At 36.8% G+C, this 22,955-nt stretch overlaps 1 protein-coding gene across 1 annotated transcript in view; it reads right to left on the reverse strand.

Moving 5' to 3' along the window:
• The window catches only part of BARD1 (BRCA1 associated RING domain 1), a 72,705-nt gene that overhangs the window by 18,512 nt on the left and 31,238 nt on the right, over positions 1 to 22,955 (reverse strand). The window contains exons 5-6 of the mRNA XM_061204747.1: positions 15,163 to 15,243; positions 13,369 to 13,541 (exon numbers count right to left, since the gene is read on the reverse strand). Of these exons, the coding sequence (XP_061060730.1) occupies positions 13,369 to 13,541; positions 15,163 to 15,243 (254 nt within the window). The remainder of the gene's footprint in view (positions 1 to 13,368; positions 13,542 to 15,162; positions 15,244 to 22,955) is intronic.

Below are 22,955 nucleotides of genomic sequence, written 5' to 3' on the forward strand. Positions count from 1 at the left end.
ACTATGTATGTACACTATAATCTATAATAATCACAGCCATCACAGAGCAAACTGATGTGATGCAGAGAACATACTGACGCGGAATTCCCAGCATGCAGTAATTCACGAGTCACAGAATATTATACTGGAAGAGACCTCAGAAACATGGTACAATGGTTATTTCATAGATTAGAAAACAGAGAGAAAGGTTCCAATGACTTGACAAAGGTCACATTTTCCTTCCATTCATTCCAACAATATTCCATATGGCCCATGACTAGTCTTCCAATCATAAATAAATTGTTAAAACTACAGCACTTTGTCCTTTATTCCACTTCCTTACATATGGTTTCAAAATGATTTTAATTTATTATACCATGGCAGAAAAATTTTCTAAAATGAACATTTCTTTTAAAATCTTCTATGGCTTTTTAAGATTACAGAATATCTATATAATGGTCATTAATGTTCATGTAAAAAAATGCAATGTGTTAAACAGGATATAAAATGATAAACCTGGTACAATACCAGTTTTTAAATTTGTATTAAATGTATAGAAACAGATCTGGAAGGAAACAGAGGGAAACATAAGGGGAAGAAGAAGGAAGAAGGTGTCAACTCTGATGCTGCCTGGAGGGCACAGAGATGAGGGATGCGAGCACCTACTGGGTTTAGAGACAAGGTCATTAATGACCTTGGAGAAAGCTGTTTTGATGGCAGAGTAGGAAAAGAAAGCTAACAGATTAAGAAATGAACCACAGCAAATGTTTCCCTAATGACTGCTATTCATGACTATCAGGTTCAGTCACTCTTTCTTCTTGGGAAAATGCTATGTAAACACTGATCAATGCTTTGTGAGCACCTAGAGGGGTGGGATAGGGAGGGTGGGAGGGAGGAAAACACAAGAGGGAAGAGATATGGGGATATATGTATATGTATAGCTGATTCACTTTGCTATAAAGCAGAAACTAACACACCATTGTAAAGCAATTATACTCCGATAAAGATGTTAAAAAAAAAAAAAAACACTGATCAATGTGTATTCTCAGATTCACCTATATGCCCAGGTCCTATAACCTGTTACTTTCTTCTGGCAACAGTTTTTCTCAAACTGAAGTACAATACAATCAATTGTATTTCAACTTTCTGATTTACAGCAAAGTGACACAAGTTACTGTACTGGAAATTGGGTCTTCCCAAATTCCCATACATTAAAGCAGACAAGCTCACCTTATTTCAAAAGGTAGCTGATCTCATCCACTATACTTGATACTGCGCAATTTCATTCTCTATTATGCCCATGTACCAAATATACAAACTCCTCACATACATATGCTGTAAGTATGTATCAAAAAGGAATCAATACTCTAGATCTTAAATCACCAAGTGCAAAAATGAATAAACAAACCAAAAAAAGGTCACTACATGCATCAAAAAAAAAACACCAAACAATCAATGCACACGTAAGGACTTTTTCACAAAGACAAATGTAGATTTCTCCAAGGAAATAAAATTTAAGAGCCCAATCAGTGTACTTTAATGCACAGTAACTACAGCATAGATATTTTACACAAATACAAATAAAAGTCCACTATGACAACATTTAAAAATGTTAAGTGAAACTACTTCCCAAAGAACGACCATCAGCTAACGAGGACTTTAAATCAAAAAATAACCAATGAAACAACTGTCTTTAAACAAGTAAGATGCTTTCACCATCTAAAGAACTGCTTCATAAAATGACTAGCAAGATCCTAATTTACATTTAGAGTCCTTCATACAAAAGCTTACTATCTGATATGGCTTTTAACCATGTGGTTTCTCCACTTGGATTATGGATGGCTTCTGCTTATACACAATTTGCTAAACCCTTAGCCCTCCTGCATTGCTAATGAACTGGAGAACGGCACATTAAAAATGCTACAGATTGAAAATAATCAGTAAACCCTTAGTCCTGCATCGTGAGAGATGGAGCCTATTAAACCCTGTCATGATTCTGCTTTGCCGTGGACCACTGAAATTTGGAATTAGACACAATATTTTATGTGACACCTTCAAAAACCATAGCAAGAGAAGACAGAGCATACGTAAGACTTCTCCTTTATTATGTGGGCACAAGAAAGTCATTAAACTTTTTTTCTCATAATGATATATTTGAATGGAATAATACTTTGCTTACAGATTTATGTGAAAAATCAGTTTAAAATATATATTTTTAGATTTATTCTTTTTAAAAAAATAGGTAATACATGGAGGACAAGTCACAAGGGACTATCAATGTGACTATTTTTTTTAATTTATTTATTTTTTATTTATTTATTTTTGGCTGCGTTGGGTCTTCGTTGCTGCCCGTGGGCTTTCTCTAGTTGCGGTGAGATGGGGCTACTCTTCGTTGTGGTGCGCAGGCTTCTCATTGCGGTGGCTTCTCTTGTTGCGGAGCACAGGCTCTAGGCACATGGGCTTCAGTAGTTGTGGCTCGTGGGCTCTAGAGCGCAGGCTCAGTAGTTGTGGCGCACGGGCTTAGTTGCTCCGCGCGGCATGTGGGATCTTCCCGGACCAGGGCTCGAACCCGTGTCCCCTGCATTGGCAGGCGGATTCTTAACCACTGCGCCTCCAGGGAAGCCCTCAATGCGACTATTAATTGAAGACAGGGATAAATCAATTATTCCCCATCTCTACATAAGGAAGAAGTGTGTTTTGTTTGTTTGTTTTAGATTTATTGCAACACCATGGACTCAGGATAAACATCAATAATTTAATTTGCTATTTTATTAGAATGGGTTACTAAGGGAGCTTATAGAATGATTTTTTTCTAAATGTTCTTAAATAGAGCATGTTCCCTATTTTCTGACATACTTTAACCTAAAACCTTAACCTTAAACTAGGTATTTTGGAGGGATACATAAGACTTAGAAAACACTGTCTTTGCCTGTAATCCTACTGAGGACAAATACTCATTCAAGAGATAAGTATAAAACTGATAAGGCATAAACCAAGGCACAAGTAATGAGGCAAAATGTGAGATGGATTTCAGAGGAGGTTAAAAAAAAAAAAAAAAACGATACACATTAGCAAATAAAATGACCTCAAACTCAGGACTAGAAACTAGAATTTGGTAGATGAATGTGAAAGGCCTGTAGAGGGAATAAGCGATGTGATTGTTGAAATGGATGGAATTAATGGAAGAAAGCCTTCTATCAAGGCTGAAGAGTTTAATTACTGTATGCTCATGTGTCTGAGCCAAACACAATATGGAGAATTGATGAAATAATCAGGCATAAAGCAACAGTCATTAGAGACAAAGACAGTATGTAGCTGTGAAAACAGAGAAGCATAATTGTCTACTGGCTAAACTATATGGGTCAACGCAACACCAATATAATTAAAACTATTTTCAGAACACAGGAAAACATCAACATCTTCACTGCTGAATTTACATATAGTACACGACAGTATATTAATAGCTTTCAAATGTACCACTTTTGACAATTCAGTTCTCTTAATGACCTTATCAAAAAAAGCCCTTTATAATTCAGTGAATTGCAAATGATTACATACAGATATACTTTATCAATCCTAAATCATAAAAATTGGTAATTGAAACATTTTATATAGTCACTAACCAAGAAGGTATCTCTGATTCCAAATTTTTTTTTCTGTTCCTTCACAACACAGTACATTGGCAAATTTTACCAGTTTTTTTCCATCTGATATATTCGTGCTCTATTCCTTTAGCTGTGATTTTAAATCATAATTTTAAAAATATTTCATATAAAATTTTTGAAGATATGACTTTTGAAGATCTAAGTGCCCATAAGTTATTGCTTTTTACTATCAAAATGTTACTAAGAAATAGTGAAGGATCATCATTACTGATACAGATTAATGGATTCAACATAAAAACGCATGTATATATTAATATGCATAATATACATATATCACAACTAGTAATAATCATTTATTTATTTAACACACACAGAATGAGTATATGTGTATACAGTCAGCCCTCCGTTTCCACGGGTTCCATGTCCACGGATTCACCAAGAGCAGTCAAAACATTAAAAAAAACAAATTTTTTTTTTTAGGAAGTTCCCAAAAAGCAAAACTTGAATTTGTCATGTGCCAGCAACTATTTACATAGCATTACATTGTATTAGGTATTATAAGTAATCTAGAGATGATTTAAAGTATATGGGAGGGGACTTCCCTGGTGGCACAGTGGTTAAGAATCCGCCTGCCAATGTAGGGAACACAGGTTTGATCCCTGGTCCGGGAAGATCCCACATGCCACGGAGCAACTAAGCCTGTGTGCCACCACTGTTGAGCCTACACTCTAAAGCCCGCGAGCCACAACTACTGAGCCCACGTGCCACAACTACTGAAGCCCGTGTGCCTAGAGCCCGTACTCCACAACGAGAAGCCACCGCAACAAAGAGTAGCCCCCACTCGCCGCAATTAGAGAAAGCCCATGTGCAGCAACGAAGACCCAATGCAGCCAAAAATAAATAAATAAAATATAAATAAATGTATTTAAAAAATAAATAAAATATATGGGAGGATGTGCATAGGTTATACGCAAACACTATGCCATTTTATATAAGGGACTTGAGCATCCATAGACTTTGGTATCTGTGGGGGGCCCTGGAACCAGTCCTCTGTGGGTACCAAGTGGTAATTGTGTACATATAGGGGAAAAGCTACAAACATCACTTTGTACTCAGTTTGACAGTCGTTCATTCAAGTACTTCTAATGACTCTTTTAGTCACTAAAGAACCAATGAGATATAAGGTCTGCACAGAGCTCAGTGGGGCAAAAGCAGAGGAAAGAAAATAGGAAGAACTTAAAAGCCTGGTGAAGCTGCTTAGATGTGAAAGGAGAAAGAATAAAAGGAGGTACAGAAGTAGAATAAGTCTCCCAGCAGAGAGTAAAGCTTGTGCGAAGGCACTGCAGTGAGCTAGTGTGGCAAATGAGAAACACCAAAAAATTTAAAAACAAAGAGAAGAGCAAGAAAGACAGAAGAGAAGAAGGGGGAGAAAGACAGAGAGAGAAGAGAGAGAATGCACAGAAGAATGGGGTGTTCTGGAAATGTAAGCTGTGACCAGAAACAAAAAGGATGGTACTGAAGAGGTGGACTGTCTCCTTAGGGCACAAGAAACTCTGAACAGCTCCCTAGACGGTTGCAAGCAGAAGGGATATCATCAATACAGCACGGTAGCTAAGAGCTAGGGTTACACAATCAGACGGCCTGAATTTAGATTCCAGCTCTGCCACTCAATAGTTGTACGACTTTAGAGGTATTTAACCTCCTATGCCTCTGTTTCCTCATCTGTAAAATGAGAATACAACCTACTTTGCAGGATTAATGTATGTAAGGACCAAATGAATTAATGTATCAAAAGCACTTAAAACAGTGCCTGGCAGATAGTAAGTGCTCAATAATTGCTTGCTATTAATATTATCAGATTGGCATTTTTGGGGAGACAGATACAAAATGAAGATATAGGAACATAAGTTACATCTCCAGTGTTGACCTCTTCTCTTCATTTTCTCCAATTTTATGACATACTTCATGTAGGCTTTGTAATGACAATTTAGATGTACACTAAAGGGAAGGACAGAAGCCTGGTTTCTTAGCAACATTAAAATAGGAGTAGATTTATGTTTTCCTATATGGTACAACATAAAGATAAAAAGCATGAATGGTACAATGTAAAGATAAAAAGTATAAACTAGGGGCTTCCCTGGTGGCGCAGTGGTTGAGAATCTGCCTGCCAATGCAGGGGACACGGGTTCGAGCCCTGGTCTGGGAAGATTCCACATGCCGCGGAGCAACTGGGCCCGTGCGCCACAACTACTGAGCCTGCGCATCTGGAGCGTGTGCTCTGCAACAAGAGAGGCCGCGACAGTGAGAGGCCCGCGCACCGCGATGAAGAGTGGCCCCCGCTCGCCGCAACTAGAGAAAGCCCTCACACAGAAACGAAGACCCAACACAGCCAAAAAAAAGTAATTAATTAATTAATTAATTTTAAAAAAATGTATAAACTAGATGACTCTGAAAATTCCTTTCCTCACTAGGATTCTTTTTAACCACTAAGGCTAATAAAAAGGAAGTTTAACACTTCAGCTTTTTTGCAGGTGTTTAACATTTTGGCTTTACCCCAAAGGTAGAGTTCAGAATATAGTATAGCACTTCAATGTCCTTTTCCCCTCAAGAATGATAGAATAGACACCCACCTACAACTGTGCCCAAGATAAGTTTTACCACTAGTAGAAGGAGAGATGGGCAAATTTAAACTTGCACTTGCACATATAGATCATTCAATCCCAAACACACATGCAAAAAGGCTTTTTTAGTAATGCTAAACCTATCATGCATGACAGAATACCAAGACGGTCCATGATGAAATCCTTTATGAACAACTATGAAATTGCAAACATAGATTTTAAGTTTTCAAGTCACTTGAATTGCGGTGAAGCAAGAAAAAGCAGAGAAATTCAAAAGAGCAACATGTTTTTCTAAAAGCTATAAAACATAAATTATCTGTTATAGATTAATTTTTTAAACATTAACTAGGGCAGTGGAATAATTAATAAGTCCAATGGTCTATATACTATTCTAATTAAGAATTCTACATCCTTGCAAGGAAAACTCTGTTAATAGCAGACAAAGTACCAAATCCTAAACTCTGTATTTCTGTTTAAAAAAAAAAAAAAAGCATATGATATTCTCCAAACACTCAAAATAGTTCTGATGTGACTGGAATAGCGCTGGTTTTAAGTTCACACTGGGATGCACAGAAGGCAGTGCAGATGGATAGCCAATGAGGTTTTGAACAGTTATCAATATAAATATTCTTGAGCAACAAAGAAGTATAGAAGATATGAGAACCTTATTCTCATATCTGAAGTTAATATAGAACGAATTTTCCTTCTTAGGTAATGGACTCTTATTTTAGTCCTTAAGAAGTAAATTTCTCATGCAAAACACAAGTAAATTCAGAGTTAAATGAATTAACACTGTATTCAAATGTAAGAGGCATTTAAAAAATGCCAAAGTTTGCGCAGCAAAAGCTCAAAGCACGTAAGAAAGTACTCTAAGCAAAATGTGACTTTAAGAAAACAGTAAAGTATTAGAATATTAAAATTAAATCAAAATAAAAGATAAAGTCAGAAGTACATATATGGGCTCAGATAAAATTATAAAATAGGTAAACTTTGTATTATAGTCCACAGGGACGATTTCAGAATAAATTTAATGGGATAACAAAAAGTCAGTTTCTCTTTAGTTCCTGTACTCTATTATTAATACATTAGTATTTCAGAGTGATAACAACTAGTAACCAAATTGAGAGAGATCTCCAAATATTGTACAGTATGAAAGTTATCAAAATAAATAATGTTATATCAGGTTGGAGACAAGGGACAGGGGATGGAAAACAGGAGGTAGGGTGGGAATTATTTCTGTAAGATACTCCATTCACATCCCCCAGACCAAAGAAGGTGGAAAGCATCCTGATTATTTTTAAGAAGCTATCAGTATGATTTCATATCAAAATCTGAGGGCAAAAAACCTAAAACAACAAACCATTCTAACTTATACCTATAGATGAAAAAGTCTTAAATAAAACCCTAGCAAACTAATGTATTTGTTTAAAGAATAACACAATACACAAAGTCAAGTTTATCCCAGGCATGCAACATGGTGTAATATTTTAAAATGTGTTAATGACATCAACAGGCAAAAAGTCTAAGATCATCTCAAAATCATTTAATAAAATAAAATACAGTCTTGTTTAAAAATGGTAAAATAACTGGGAAGAAGATCTTTTTTTTTTTTTTTTTATTGAAGTATAGTTGATTTACAATGTTGTGCTATTTTCTGGTATATAGCAAAGTGATTCAGTTATACATACATATATATACACACATATATATATATTTTTCATAGTCTTTTCCACCATGGTTTATTATAGGATATTGAATACAGTTCCCTGTGCTATACAGTAGGACCTTGTTGCTTATCTATTTTATTTATAGTAGTTTGTATCTGCTAATCCCAAACTCCTAATTTATCCCTCACCCATCCCCTTTCCCCTTTGGTAGCTATAAGTTTGTTTTCTATGTCTGTGAGTCTGTTTCAGTTTTGTAAATAAGTTCATTTGTATCATATTTTAGATTCCACATAAAAGTGATATTATATGGTATTTGTCTTTCTCTGACTTACTTCACTTAGTATGATAATCTCTAGGTCCATCCATGTTGCTGCAAATGGCATTATTTCATTCTTTTTCATGGCTGAGTAATATTCCATTGTATTTATATGTATACCACCTCTTCTTTATCAATTCCTGTCAATGGACGTTTAGGTTGCTTCCATGTCTTGGCTATTGTAAACAGTGCTGCAATGAACATCAGGGTGCATGAATCCTTTCGAATTATGGTTTTCTCCGGGTGTAGGCCCAGGAGTGGGATCCCAGGATCATATGGCAGCTCTATTTTTAGTTTTTTAAGGAGTCTCCATACTGTTTTCCATAGCAGTTGCACCAATTTACATTCCCATCAACAGTGTAGGAGGGTTCCCTTTTCTCCACACCCTCTTCAGCATTTATTACTTGTAGACTTTTTGATGGTGGCCATTCTGACCAGTGTGAGGTGGTAGGTACCTCACTGTGGTTTTGATCTGCATTTCTCTAAGAATTAGTGATGTGAGTACCTTTTCATGTGCCTGTTGGCCATCTGTATGAGAAGATCTTTACTTTTAATATTGATTTTAATAGTGACTTATAAACCTACAGTCAATATCTTTTAAAAATGAGAAAACAACAAGCATGCCAACTATCAATATTATTTTATAATATTGTTCTGGAAACTGTGACAAAGGCAGTAAGAAATAAAAGTTAATAAATGACCATTAAATCCTTCAAATTAGGTGTTGGCTAGGTATAAGAGAAACACACTAAAGTCAACAGCTTTCCTCTATATCAGGAATAAGAAGTTATATTTATTAACAGAATATCCACTTCACCAGGGCAACAAAAGGCTCAAATACCTAGGAAAATCTCAATAAATAGTTAGCTGCATGTGTATACAAACACACATATATAAAACAGATTAAAAACTTGACTAAGATGTATAACAGAAGACTTAAATAAACAGAAACATACCATGGTCCTGAGTGAGAAATCAACTTTATTAATCCACTATAATCTATACACTTACCCAATTTTAATCAAAATCATAATAGGATATTTTTGAAACTTAACATAGTAAATCAAACTTCATGTGAAGGAATAAACTGATAAAAACAGCCAATTTCCCCTCCACCCCCCACTGCTACTGTCACCACTTTAATTCAGACTCTCATCACTTGTCCCCTAGATTATTGGACACACCTCTGCACTGAACTTCCTGCCCAGTGTGGAGGTGAAAGTTTTCAACTTAAAATTTGAACTCTTTAGCACACAAGGCCTTTCACTGCTTCTGCCCACCTTCTCTGGCCTCTCATCTCATCCTCCTCCCTCCCTTCATTCCAGTCTTGTATCAGCTCCTAGAAGTGAACCAACAAGCAGTCTGGCCGTAGTACCTTAGCACCCATCATCTTCTTTCTGAAAAGCCCATCCTCCTATTCTTTTTCTTCAAATTCAGTTGAAGTGCTACTTCCTCTAGAAAGCCTTTCATGACGTCCTCTAGTCATATTTCTAGCCCCTATGCTGGATTTTCATAGAATCTTGGGGCATTGAGCTATGAAGGCCTGTATCATACTGTTCTGTAACCACTAATATAACTGTCTGTTCACTCCTACTAGAATACAAGTAGCAGATAAAACAACTGGGGAGATGAAGAAGTAAAGGGAGTGATGGAGAAGAGAATGAGAAAACCTAACAGCATTTCATTGGAAACCCAGGAAAAGAAGGCATCTAAGTAGAAAGAAGACTTCAACTTTGAGATAATAAAGATTGCCAAAATGTCTGTTCTAGAGCTAAAGAATGCCATTTAGAAATTTAGAATAAGCAAAAGGACCCTACTTATCTACAACTTCAATCAGTCAAAGTACCAAGGCCTAACGAAGGAAAGATAAAAGAATAGTTTTTGCCCTTTCTTCTACTCTTTCTTCTGCTACTTTCTTCTACTCTAAGAGTAGGGAGAAGGTCCCTACTCTTCTCCCAGGGATGGAAAGAGTGTAGTCCTGGTTATTGAGAAAAGAGATACAGTAAGAGTAACAGAGAAAAAAAAGAAAAGCATGTTTGCCAACTCAGAGTCTGGAGTCTGAGATATTAATGGCTTAAAAGGAACAAGAACTTCAGGCAAAAAAAAAAGAGTAGTAAGAACCCTATAGAGTCCCCATGCCCCGCTCCCCACGCTCTGCTTAAGGGATGGAGGAAGGCACAGGAACAAACTTCACCTATTCTCACCTGGAAGTACTTAACTCTAGAAAGACAATAGACAGAACACTGGCAGAAAGAAAAATAGACCTTAAAAATGCCAAGGCTGGAGGAATTACTTTGGGAAATTATTCTGTGATCCCACAAAAGGTAACATGGATGCCTAATGGGCAAGAGACTAACAATTCTGCTCAGGGAGCCCACATCATTTACTCTGACATCTACCAGGAACCCTTTCTACCGGCCTAGACAAGGTGCAGCTTATGGAAACTTGGTTTTAGACATTCTCTTCACAATTATAGTCAAGTTGGGAGCAGAGGGAAGCAATTCCTATTTTCAGCTCATCAGCCCCTTTTATCAAGAGAGGAAAAAATATACCATCTTTCTATGCATTCGAACACTTACTAATTCACTCTACAAATAAATGTGGGTACGGACTACGTTAGGCACTCGGCAGGGCCTGGGAGAGCAGGCACGATCCCTGGTACCTAGCGCATACTACCTAATGAGAAGATAGTAAGAGGCAGAGGCACTACCACCTCTGGTCTATGACTGGGAGGAAGTGTCACACACAGACAAAGGATTCGGGAAAGCCAGCCAAAAAGAAATGATACCTAAGATGGAACCCAAAGAATGAGAAAATGACCACCAAAAACGAATACTCAGGACAAAGGGAAAGCATATTTAAAGGTTAGGAAGCAAAACAGCTTGGCACATTTTAAGGAAATAAAAATTTAGAAGTGCTAGTGCAAAAAAAGGCTGAAGGAGAAGGGGGCAGGAGGAACTGCAGAGAGACGGGGCTGGAGGGATGAGGAGAGCCAGACCGTCTGGGGCCCCACAAACCATGTTTTGAAGTCTGACTTTTATTGTAAAAACATTAAGAGGTGCCAGTGAAGGGTTTTAAGCAAGTAAGTCATTTGACCAGAAGTGCATATTTTTAAAGTTCTTGGGCTGCTTTATGAAAAGTAATCTGAAAAGGAAACCAGTTAGTAAATGGCAAAGCCAATCAGGTCAACAACTACCACCACAAAATAAAACAGAAAGCAGAAAACACAGAAAATACTTAAGTATAATGACCAATAGTCCACAAAATAAGGATGTTTAGAAACAGCTCCCACCCTGTTACACCCTAGACTAAATCGACTCTTGCATTTGCCCTATAGTTGCCTTACTATCCTCTATCCAACATCATTCCCAACTTCTGTCACCAAATAAACCTTCCTTCCCTACTATCCTAACTATATCAACCAGCTCTCTGGAATGCAGTAGCCACTTGGCATATGTGACTATTTAAATTAATTAAAATACATTTTAAAATTTATTTCCTCAGTAGCAATAGCCACATTTCAAGTGTTGAATAGTAACAGATGTCTAGTAGCTACTGAGTGCCCAGCACAGATATGGAGCATTTTCATGAATGCAGAAAGATCTACTGGACATGCTGGCCTATCGATGTACCTAAAACTGCCACTTCACTATGTAAGCCTATTGAGAACAACACAGCTATCTGAGAAGGCACCTGTGAAGGCAGACCCGCTCACTGTCTCAGGCCCTCACCTTGTGTATTAATGAGCTTCACAATGTAGTGAAGAATCATGGTGTACACCCCATAAGACAGGCCCTGTGTTTTGGCTCATTAATCCTCACTATGCTCTGAAGAAATAGAAAAGCAGCCGGCATCATCCATGTTTTATAGGTAAGGACACCAAGGCACAGAAACTAACCTGCCTGAGGCTATAAAGTCAATAATGGAGTCACAAATAAAAGCTGGAATCCCTAATGCCCTGACCAGTGTTCCATTCATTAGAGTAGTCATGGCTGATTTAAGAACCCGTGAATAGAAACTATCCTGTTTCACCTGACCCAAGCAACCACTTGCTCTATCAAATGGATTGCTATGCCCACAGGAGGGTCATATCTGTTAGATATGTATATATATGTATATACACACACACACATACATGAACACATACCGTGTACGTGTATGTGTGTGTACGTAAAAAAACAGAAAAATTTAAAAATATAAGATATGTATTCCCTGAGCTTGCCCTATCTTATTACATGTGATGGGAAATAAAGGATATTAAAAACACTTACCAAAACTAACAGCACCAAGGTATGGTACATTCCTGTGTTATTAACTTGTTTTTCAATTACATTATATGATTACCTATAAAAAAATTACAACCTAGAAGCTCTGCATTTTGTAATCCTTATTTGCCTCTGTAACCAACGTTAAGTCCTGACTTTTGTGTGCTCCTTCCAAACCTGTAGAAGTAATGCTGGCACAGAGAGGCAATTCTTGCATTTTCATTTCAACTACCTCATTAACTGAAAAGAGTAAAGTAATATACAGGGAGACATGAACCAAGTTAGAGATTAAAGATATAAAATCCACATACAGCATTTGCTTGTGACACTCTTGACAACAGCAATTTTAAAATGCAGCCGCCAGCATTCACTAATGTGTCTCTCTGCCCTAACACTGCAAAACAATTTACCCAGAGCTCGTTTGAATGATGTAAAAAAATCTAAGAAATAATTTGACTGCACTTGCCTAACATCTGAATTCTTACATATTTTAACTGTGGTTACACTAAATATGCAAAAAAAAAAAGGAGAAAAGGCACAGAATATTTAAAACAATTCTAAAGTATTGGGAAGCATACAAAGTAGTAATATGCTTCTAATTCTTGCCTTATTAATAAGTATGAATCACTTTATATAATATAAAAACTAAGTGAATTTTTCCAGAAAGTCAAAGCTTCCAAAGTTAACTTGACAACTGTTTCTGAATTAAAAGAGCAAATCTCCCTCAAATATGTAAGTATCATAAAGGAAAAGGGCATGAATGCTGATATTAAATCCAGAATATAATGGCCACATCTAAATTTAGTTGTGAAAGAAAACAGAGCCATCAACTTGGGTAGTAAAGTCTGTTTCATCACAGACCTTGATTCAAGAATAAGTCAGTGAAAAGAACAGTGTTTAAGTTGAACTACTTACACGGCGTTCCTGGAGGCTCCATAGGAGAGTAACAGCTTGACTATATCCACATGCCCATTCTTGGCTGCGTCGTGAAGAGGTGAGTCGTTCTGATACCCAGTGGTGTTCACCAACGCCTTGTGCTGGAGCAGCAATTCCACCACCTTCAGGTGCCCGTGATTGCAGGCTTCGTGCTAATTAAAGAAAAAGAAGAGTGATGAGGAAGAGCAATGAACAGTATCATAACAAAACCACACTTTAGAAAACTAAATGTGAACCTCGATCAGTAAATTGGTTCTTACCTAAATACTCATACTAAACCATAAGTTCTTGACAGAGTAAAAGCCACTATTAATAGTCTTTATGGTAAGATGCATGGCAATCAAGATTTATGCAATTCATGGAAAAAGATTTTTTTCATTTGAGCCTTGGGTCAAGCGCTCTTAATTTGGAAGAAAATATAGCTTTGGGCCAATTATGGCTCCTAAATTGTTCTACAGTAAGAAATTTAAAACAAGACAAAAAAAAAAAACATAGAAAATATTTAACAACCAGATCATGCATAAAATCTGAAATCCTCCAAGGCTGAATAGAACTCACCAAATCAGGGGCTTAGCCATAAGCTAAGCGGTGCACCTGCATGTTTATATAAGCGCCCAACAGAGTGAATATCCTAGAATGAGTATTTATAAGAAAAGCCTCTCCAACTGCTGAAGCTACAGATACTGTATGGCTGGTGCCAATGATAACAGAAAAAACACAGAGTAGGCACTCAAAAAGAGCTTACTGAATGAATGTTCAAAGATGCTTTACATGCACGTCTTTCCTTATGTTTAATGATCTGCTAACAATGCCACTATGTTGTATTATTCTAATAAACCTCTGGCATGCCATACTTTTTAAAGGCATCAGGTCCTCTAAATCACTCACCAACTTCTACTACAGTTTGTCTTAGTGGCTTAAAAGAAAAATTAACCATTCTTTGAAAAGGTTAGCCAGCCTGTGGAGTCCAAACAACAAAGTGACTCTGATCCAGACTAAATACTCCCAGCTTAAAAAATTGGCAAGGAGAAGTCATTATATACAACTTTAAAACCTTTTTTGCACCTGTTCTAATGAGACTCTCTCAATTTCTGTGAATTTACAGTTCACAGAATAAGGGCATCCACCTCATCTCTTAACACTTCTATGGCTGCATTCAAGCCACATGCTACTGTCCTAATGTAATTAGCCGATATAGCACTTGTTCCCATGTATTTGTACCATTCTTTTTCCAGACTATCCTTCACACTTTTTTTTTAGTAATAATAAGCAAAGACTTTAAAAAATGTTTAACATGAGCAAAGATTTCTACTGCCTCTGTGTGTTATACCCTGGATAGGGTATAAGTGAGCCTAAGACAGATCCTCAATAAGAATCACTGCCTTGTGATACATTCCTACACCCAGTTCCTCTGACCTCTCTTTGTTCCAAGAAATGTGGTTCCAATGACATGCAATGCTGCAGAATGGAGCCTGATGTCAGCTGTAGCAGTTACCTCTCCATAAATGAGCTAAATTCAGCAATATGGTGTAATTGGATTCTTAAATCTAAATGTAGTCAGTCAAAAGGTAGCCAATTTTTCGCCCGTCACAACAGAAAAGCTAGATAAAACATAATCATTTACTCTTATTTGTTGAAAATGTAAGTTCTTCAGATTAAAAAGAGATTGTATATGTGGTAGAGGATGATATATAGATGACTACATAACTATAAACTATAATAACTATAAAACATAAACAGAATGATAATAAAAACAAACAACTAGAAAACTACCAATGGTGTCCATCCAGCATGGTCTTTAACATTCGGGTCACTTCCATTTTGTAAGAGGTATTCAACAGACGGTATGTCGCCCTAGTAGAAAAATGAAAAGGTAGAAAGAAATTAAAAATCATCAAGGAAAGAAAAAAAAAATTAAGATTTAAGATTTTATCTTCAAGATAAAATTTAAATCTTTTCTCTTCTATGCCTATGGCTCATGAGTCAATAAATAGTAAGCTATGTATGCATGGATTGTTCTGAGGTGCCAACTCATCAAAGCCATGTGGTCCATCACTGAATACAGAGTACAAAATCTCTGCTATTAGCAACCTGTATCAAAATTCATTTCAAAATACCAAGGACACTAGCCAAAGATCACCTGATCAAAATGAAGTTCTTAAAGTCACCATTTCGTTTGTGAAAAACATCCTTTCTGAGCATACATGAAAATGGTTTCTGATTTCTGTTTAAAACAAAATTAAAGCCAAGAGGGCTGCTCAGTGAAACCAATGTTAGAAAGCCAAAAACTGTTGTCTTATTGGCAGTTAATCCACTTATCCTTGATATTAATTTAGTTTATATTCACCTTATTTGCTCAAAGATATTTTTTAGGCAAAAGCAAAGCTTATTTTCTCCAAAATAACTGACAGCTTCCTCTGAAAAAGGCTGAATAAATAAAAGTTACATATGACAAAAGTTATACATGCCAATGTTGTGTTTTGAGAAGAGCTTCTTTAGGGAGAAGGACATCTCCTCTCTCCTACCACTCCCAGCCCCAGCACTCTTCTGAAATGAGTTTTTCTCTATTGGTTTGAAAAATGTAGAAGTCAGTAAGTCCCCTAAATACAGTGACATTTGCTTTTATTGGATTGTTTCAGACTACCTCTCAAATACAGCAAATCTTAAAATGGTAGCTTACTCAGTTTTCTAAAAAAAACAAACCCGCACACAACATATATTTTTAAGATCCTAAATTAGCAAAATGACCTTAAATATTAAATGGGCCTAAAAAAACAAGTATTCTATATGTTTCAAATCAATTGCCCCACTTCCAATAAAAAAAATATTTCCCATAGTTCCTTAGAGGTACAAATTCTACACCTCTAGCGCAAGTTAACATACACTTAGCAACTTTTGCACTATATTCAAGTCAGTTCCAAATGAGCTCAGGAAAATCTGTCAAGATACAAATTTGATTTTTTTTAAATGATCCCATGAATATTGGGGCAGATGAACTGCCAGAACCACGCACATTCCTGACCTTCAAAAGGAAGTATCCACAAAAAAATACATGTAAACCTTCTCAAAAATGTCCTCAATCTAATTCTACATGGCAATCACAAAAACATATTAACCTAAAGAAGCCTGTAAAATAATATAAACACAACTATGGAATGGAAAAGTCCCATGGAAGAGTCACAGAGACAATTAGTGACAATTTAGAAGCTAAAAGCAGAATCTCTTTTCAGGTTGCTAGCCAGTGGTATTTTTCTTTCATGTCACCTCTTCATATTATCAAAGGTGTCTTCTGTTAACATTTTACCCCTATACTTCCCTGAAATGTATAGCTGATTTGCAAATTGCTTGCTTTTTATACCCGATCTGCTTTTTCCTCCCTAGTACTTAAAAGTTTGTCATATTTTCTCCTTCTACTTTATGTAAATTTAATGTCATGCACATAAATAAAATTATGATAATTAGATAGGGTCCACAGTAACTGCGTAAGCTTGAACCAATATAAAGTTTCCAGGAAACAAATTAACTTCTGCTTCTGATTGCTTTAAATTACTTTCTTCTCAAACAGAATATTTTCTGAGTAATAAGCACTCACTTTTAGGCTTCTCACAACTTAAAAGAATAATTGAGATTCTCTTAAAACCACAGGGGGGGCTTCCCTGGTGGCGCAGTGGTTGAGAGTCTGCCTGCCAATGCAGGGGACACGGGTTCGAGCCCTGGTCTGGGAGGATCCCACATGCCGCGGAGCGACTGGGCCCGTGAGCCACAACTACTGAGCCTGCGCGTCTGGAGCCTGTGCTCTGCAACAAGAGAGGCTGCGATAGTGAGAGGCCCGCGCACCGCGATGAAGAGTGGCCCCCACTTGCCGCAACTGGAGAAAGCCCTTGCACAGAAACGAACACCCAACACAGCCATAAATAAATAAATAAATAAATAAATAAAATTAAAAAAAAAAAAACCACAGGGGGGGAAAAAAACATCTAAGAAAAAAGTATTTACCAAGGCTTATAAAAAATTTTAAACAGACTTGGTGTTTTCAAATAAAACCTTAAAGGCAGAAAATAACGGAACATGAGTGTCACATTGAATTTTCTTATTGCTAACCTTTCATTCAAAGGAAATATTCTTCATACATGCATATGGCAGTAGTATAAGTTAACTTTCCAAAAACAAATACACACACAAATAAAACTCTTTTTCCTTATAAAGGTTAGCTCTTCTAAAATACTATTAAGAATAAATATTTTTATAAAAATAGTACAGGACATTACAGTTAAATACAATAATGATGACTTACCCAAACGGTTAAGCTTTTCCACATAAATGAACTAACCAGGTACCTAAAATTTCTCCTTTTAGCAACTAGGTGTTGTTAAAAAAAAAAAAAGTTTAGTCATCTGGAACGGAGCTTTAAAGTTTATTAAACATTTTCTGAGTGTCTTAGTTATTTACTGAATAAAATAATTTCACAGATGACTCGGACAACCTAGCCATCGTGACAGTAAGTTATTGGTATTACAAAGATGGTGGGTGACAAAGGGAAAAATGGAGACTGACTCCAAGAGGTGCTCTAGAAATTGAAATCTTGAAAATATCACAGATGCCAGTTTGCTTTTGAGTCCTTTGTTATTGTCTGAGGAAGCCAGTATGGAGGGTAAGTAATAACATGATTTTACACACAATATAACATGACTACCTTAAGGTATAATGAATGGTTACTAAGTCAAACCCTAAAGGAGATGCCTCACAAGGGATTTTCTCTCTACCTAAGAGATCCTCATCACCTTTGTTATGCTGTTAGGCATACCATCCCTTGTAAGTTGCCTTCAAAATATTATCTATTATGTCTGCACCTTAAATACATCATGGCATGTCAACTTCAAGCCATTCTTCTATTTCTAATACATTCACTGCTATGGCAATGAATTATGAGTAATCATTACCATTTGAAGAATCTGTGCTAGAGAACTTTGGGGCGGTTTATTCCAGCATCAACAAATTCTCAAGCAAAGGTGAAAAAACAGAATAACAAACCAAACTGTTCTCTCTGTATAATGAAATGTCAAATACTAAGATTCTTCTTATTAAATCAGAAGAATAAACAATGAGTGTTTATCTTAGTTTCTATGCAGGCATAACGCTTCCTCGTAAAATCTCTTGTTCATAACATAATGTTCTCAAAATCACTTTAGCCATAGGTGACATAGATATTCAAGTACAAACATGGGGGCATGAAGAGAGCACAGTGAATCTCAACTTTTGTTCTGGTTGAATAAGGATACTCACAACATCCCAGACACAGTATTAATAAATATTCTGCCTGAAATTCAATAGTGTAAGAAAATAAATGCATAAATAAAGAATTCAAGAATAATCCTGTCTAAGGTATGCATTCAAATGTCACTGAATGTCCAAAAACTAGCTGGCTGGCCTATAAGCCCATGATCCTGAGGAGAAAAGGATCTGAGAACTGAGAACATAAACATTATCTGCTGATGATATAGTAACTGTCTACATTCAGGCAGCCTGATATTTAGGCAGTCTGGATATTTAATAAGAGCCTTCTACTGCCAAGTACGGACCGTTTCAAGATAAATAAGGTTAACAGATGCTTTACATTAACCCAAAAGTCCCACTTCTAGGAACTTATCCTAAGGATATACCTGCTCACGTATGAAACAAAGATTGCTCACTGCAGCACAGTTTATAAAAGCAAAACAATGGAAACACAGGCATCCATCAGTAAGGGACCAGTAAAATAATAAAAATTCACGGAACACTATGCTACAACAGAATGTACAGAAAGTGTGTACTAATATGGAAAGCATTTACTTATATTTGTATAAAGAAATTCACAAAAGATACACAAGAAAGTAAGAAAGGGCTTGTTCAGCAAGAGGGTGGCTGAGGACAGAAATGGGAGTGAGGCTTTCCACTGTAAATACTTTTATTCTTATTTTTGAAGCATGAAGTTATTACTCACATTTTGAAATTACATTTTAAATGGGGAATAAACTCCACATAACCACAAAGTCAAATTGAGGAGTCATATAATAAACAGAAAGCTAAAAACATATAAATGCAAACAAAACAATGTCACCATAGAGGAAAAACCAACTCTGGGAATTCCGAAAAAGACTGATTCAGAAGGCAGGCTATAAGCTAGATTTTGAAGGTTAGATACAAAGGATCATGAGGGAAAGGGAAAGATGCAGAGGAAAGGATATAAGAGGCAGAAAAAAGAACATGTGCCAAGTATTGGTAGCATTAAAGTTCAGTGTCAGAAGAAGAGGGTTCAGATCATGGCTAAGTGGGAAAATCACTCAGTTATTCAACAAATATCAATCTATTACATACCAGGCAATGTTCTAGACACTGAAGACAGAACACTGAACAAACAACTCTTTCTCTCATTTTAAACAGAAAGACAGGAAACAAAGAGATCTGCAATAATGATGCCAAGAAATAATAATAGGAAGAAAAACAAAACAAGCTAAGCATATGGCAGAGACTGCTATTTTAGGTAAGTTCAGAAAAGTCTCTCTGAAGAGGTGGCATCTGAGCAGAGGTCTGTATAGGCCATAAGGAGGACTGTGGATTTTATTTTAAGTGAGTCGGGAAGTTATTGGTAGGGCAGCACAGAAAAGACAAGTTATGACTTTGGTCAGATGACTTTGGCTGTTATACAGAGAACTGAGTGCACTAAGTACAGAAGAAAAGCAGAGAAGGTAGTTCAGTGATGTGCATGAAAACTGACAACACCCACACTGCCACCAACAATGTCCACGTTCTAATCCCCAGGGACGTGTGACTATGTTACCTTACACAACAAAAGGAACTCTGCAACGTGATTAAGTGTACAGACCTGGAGGTGGGGAAGATTATCCTGCACTGTCCTAGTGGCTCCCATCTAATCATGGGAGTCCTTAAAAGCAGTGAACTCTTCCTGGCTGGGGCAGAAGGATGGAATGCCAGGACTCCACCTGCTGCTGCCTGCTCTGAGTACAGAGGAAGAGGTCCACACACCAAGGAATGCGACAGTCTCTAGAACCTGAGAAGGGCCCTCAGCTATAAGCCAGCAAGAAAACAGGATCTCAGTCCTACAACCAGAAGGAAGTACACAGTTCCTGCCAACAACCCAAGTAAGCAAGGAAACGGGTTCTCTCCTAGTGTCTCCAGAAAGTAGCATAGCCAACGAACTGATTTTAGTGTGGTGAGACTCATACCAGACTTCTGGCCTACAAAACTGTAAGAAAATAAATTTGCCTTGTTTTAACTCACTACATTTGTGGAAATTTGTTATGACAGCAATAGGAAACTATTGCAAGTGGTTAGGACAAGAAAATACAGGTAGCTTCCACTAGGGTGATAGCTATGGCCAACAAAGATGCCCAGAGGTAGGTCTGGGGCAAGATATTAAAGAATTTTATTAATGATGTGACCAAGTTCAAAGATCATTCTATAAAGCCATCACTGTAGCAAGGGAAGCTAGCTAGCCCAACAGAAGAGTAAAACTACTGTGGGGCTCTCTGCCCTCAGCGCATCCACCAGGCATGCACAGTGCAACAGTGCACACTTAGGATCTGGGGGAAACGTGGAAAATGTGGACATTGCATGTCTACAAGATGTTTCAGGGGAAAATAACAACTACAATAACAACAACAAAATCTACCTTAGACAGCAAAAAACCTCATTTGTTCTGGCTACCTGCAAAGTCATCAGGTCTGTATTCATGACTCAGCTGCAGTAACTCTTTCCTTTTCCCTGCTCCTCGTTCCATGTTATAGTACAGCTGACCCTTGAACAACACAGATTTGAACTGTGCGGGTCTGCTTAGACACACATTTTTTTCAATAAATATACTGGAAAGTTTTTGGAAGATTTGCGACAATTTGAAAAAACTTGCAGACAATCCAGGTAGCACAGAACTATCAAAAAAATTAAGAAAAGTTAGGTATGTCATGAATGCATAAAATATATGTAGATAATAGTTTATCCTTACATAGACATAAGGTGACATTTAATATAAAATTAATAATGTGTTAGTCTTCTTACTGTTTTATAACTTTGCTCTCAAAGAATTACATTACCATACAAGATGCCTCTCTGTACAGCATGCCTCTCTCTTGTAATTGGAGAAACTGCCCATTAGCCTATCATCACAGGTAAGTGGTTTTTAAAAAAAGTAACGATGTTTCCAATACTGTAATATGAATATGACTGTAATACTTAGGCCATAAAATTTTATGATTCATTTATAGTGTATAGCTAGGCTACAGTGATGCAACTCTATCAATTACACTAGTCTACCATAAAGCAATCACATTGCTGCTTCTTATCAATGTATGATTCATTATACCTGTAAATAAATATGAATTTCTCTTTCACAATATCTTTACATTTTTGATGTCTAGTGTTAGTAATACATATACTAACTACAGTGTTTTGTATCATGTAAGACAACATTGATGCATGTACTGACAGATGATTCATCTTATAATCAGATGACGTAAACTTATGCTATCTAAATGCAGTACAGGGCTTCCCTGGTGGCGCAGTGGTTGGAAATCCGCCTGCCAATGCAGGGAACACGGGTTCGTGCCCCGGTCCGGGAAGATCCCACATGCCCCGGAGTGGCTAGGCCCGTGAGCCACAACTACTGAGCCTGCGCGTCTGGAGCCTGTGCTCCGCAACGGGAGAGGCCGCGACAGTGAGAGGCCCGCGCACCGCAATGAAGAGTGGCCCCCGCTCGCCGCAACTGGAGAAAGCCCTTGCACAGAAACGAAGACCCAACACAGTCAAAAATAAATAAATAAATAAATAGATAGATAGATAGATAAATAAATAAATAAATGCAGTACAGTACCATACATGTATTTTCTCTTCCTTATGATTTTCTTAATAACATTTTTCTCTACCTTCCTTTACTGTAAGAATACAGTATATAATACATATAATATACAAAATATGTGTTAATCGACTTTGTTTTATCAATAATGCTTCCAGTCAACAGTAGGCTATTAGTAGTTAACTTTTTTAAGAGTCAAAAGTTATACGAAGATTTCGACTATGTGGAGGTCAGCCCTCCTGACCCCTGCCTTGTTCAAAGGCCAACTGTAGCTTTAACTTTAGAGCCACCTCAAATCCTTTTTTGAAGTAGGTGGATACAAAGCATAAACAAGACAGCAGGATTGCAGCATTTGGTTTTCAAGTATGCACAGATTATTCATTCTTGGTTGCAAACAAAACAATTAGGATAGAAAATGAAATGAATACTATTTATAAAAGGATAAATATACTGATAAATCCTTTGATTTTTCTTCAAGTATTTGTTTGATTATTAAAATCAAGCTGAGATGGGGACATGCATTCAACTTATAATAAATTTGTAAAAGAGAACATTATTGTTAAATAGGCATTTTAAAAAACAATAGAAATCAATTAACTTTTCTTAAATGTACTATATCAGAATCTGCCAATGAATGACGTATAGTATTTGATAAGTTCAAGAGAATCAAAATGAGTAATTCTAATTCTGGCAAGACAATTGTTAAGTAAAATGACAATCT

Source organism: Eubalaena glacialis, chromosome 1, assembly GCF_028564815.1.
Source record: "Eubalaena glacialis isolate mEubGla1 chromosome 1, mEubGla1.1.hap2.+ XY, whole genome shotgun sequence".
Lineage (NCBI taxonomy): Eukaryota > Metazoa > Chordata > Mammalia > Artiodactyla > Balaenidae > Eubalaena > Eubalaena glacialis.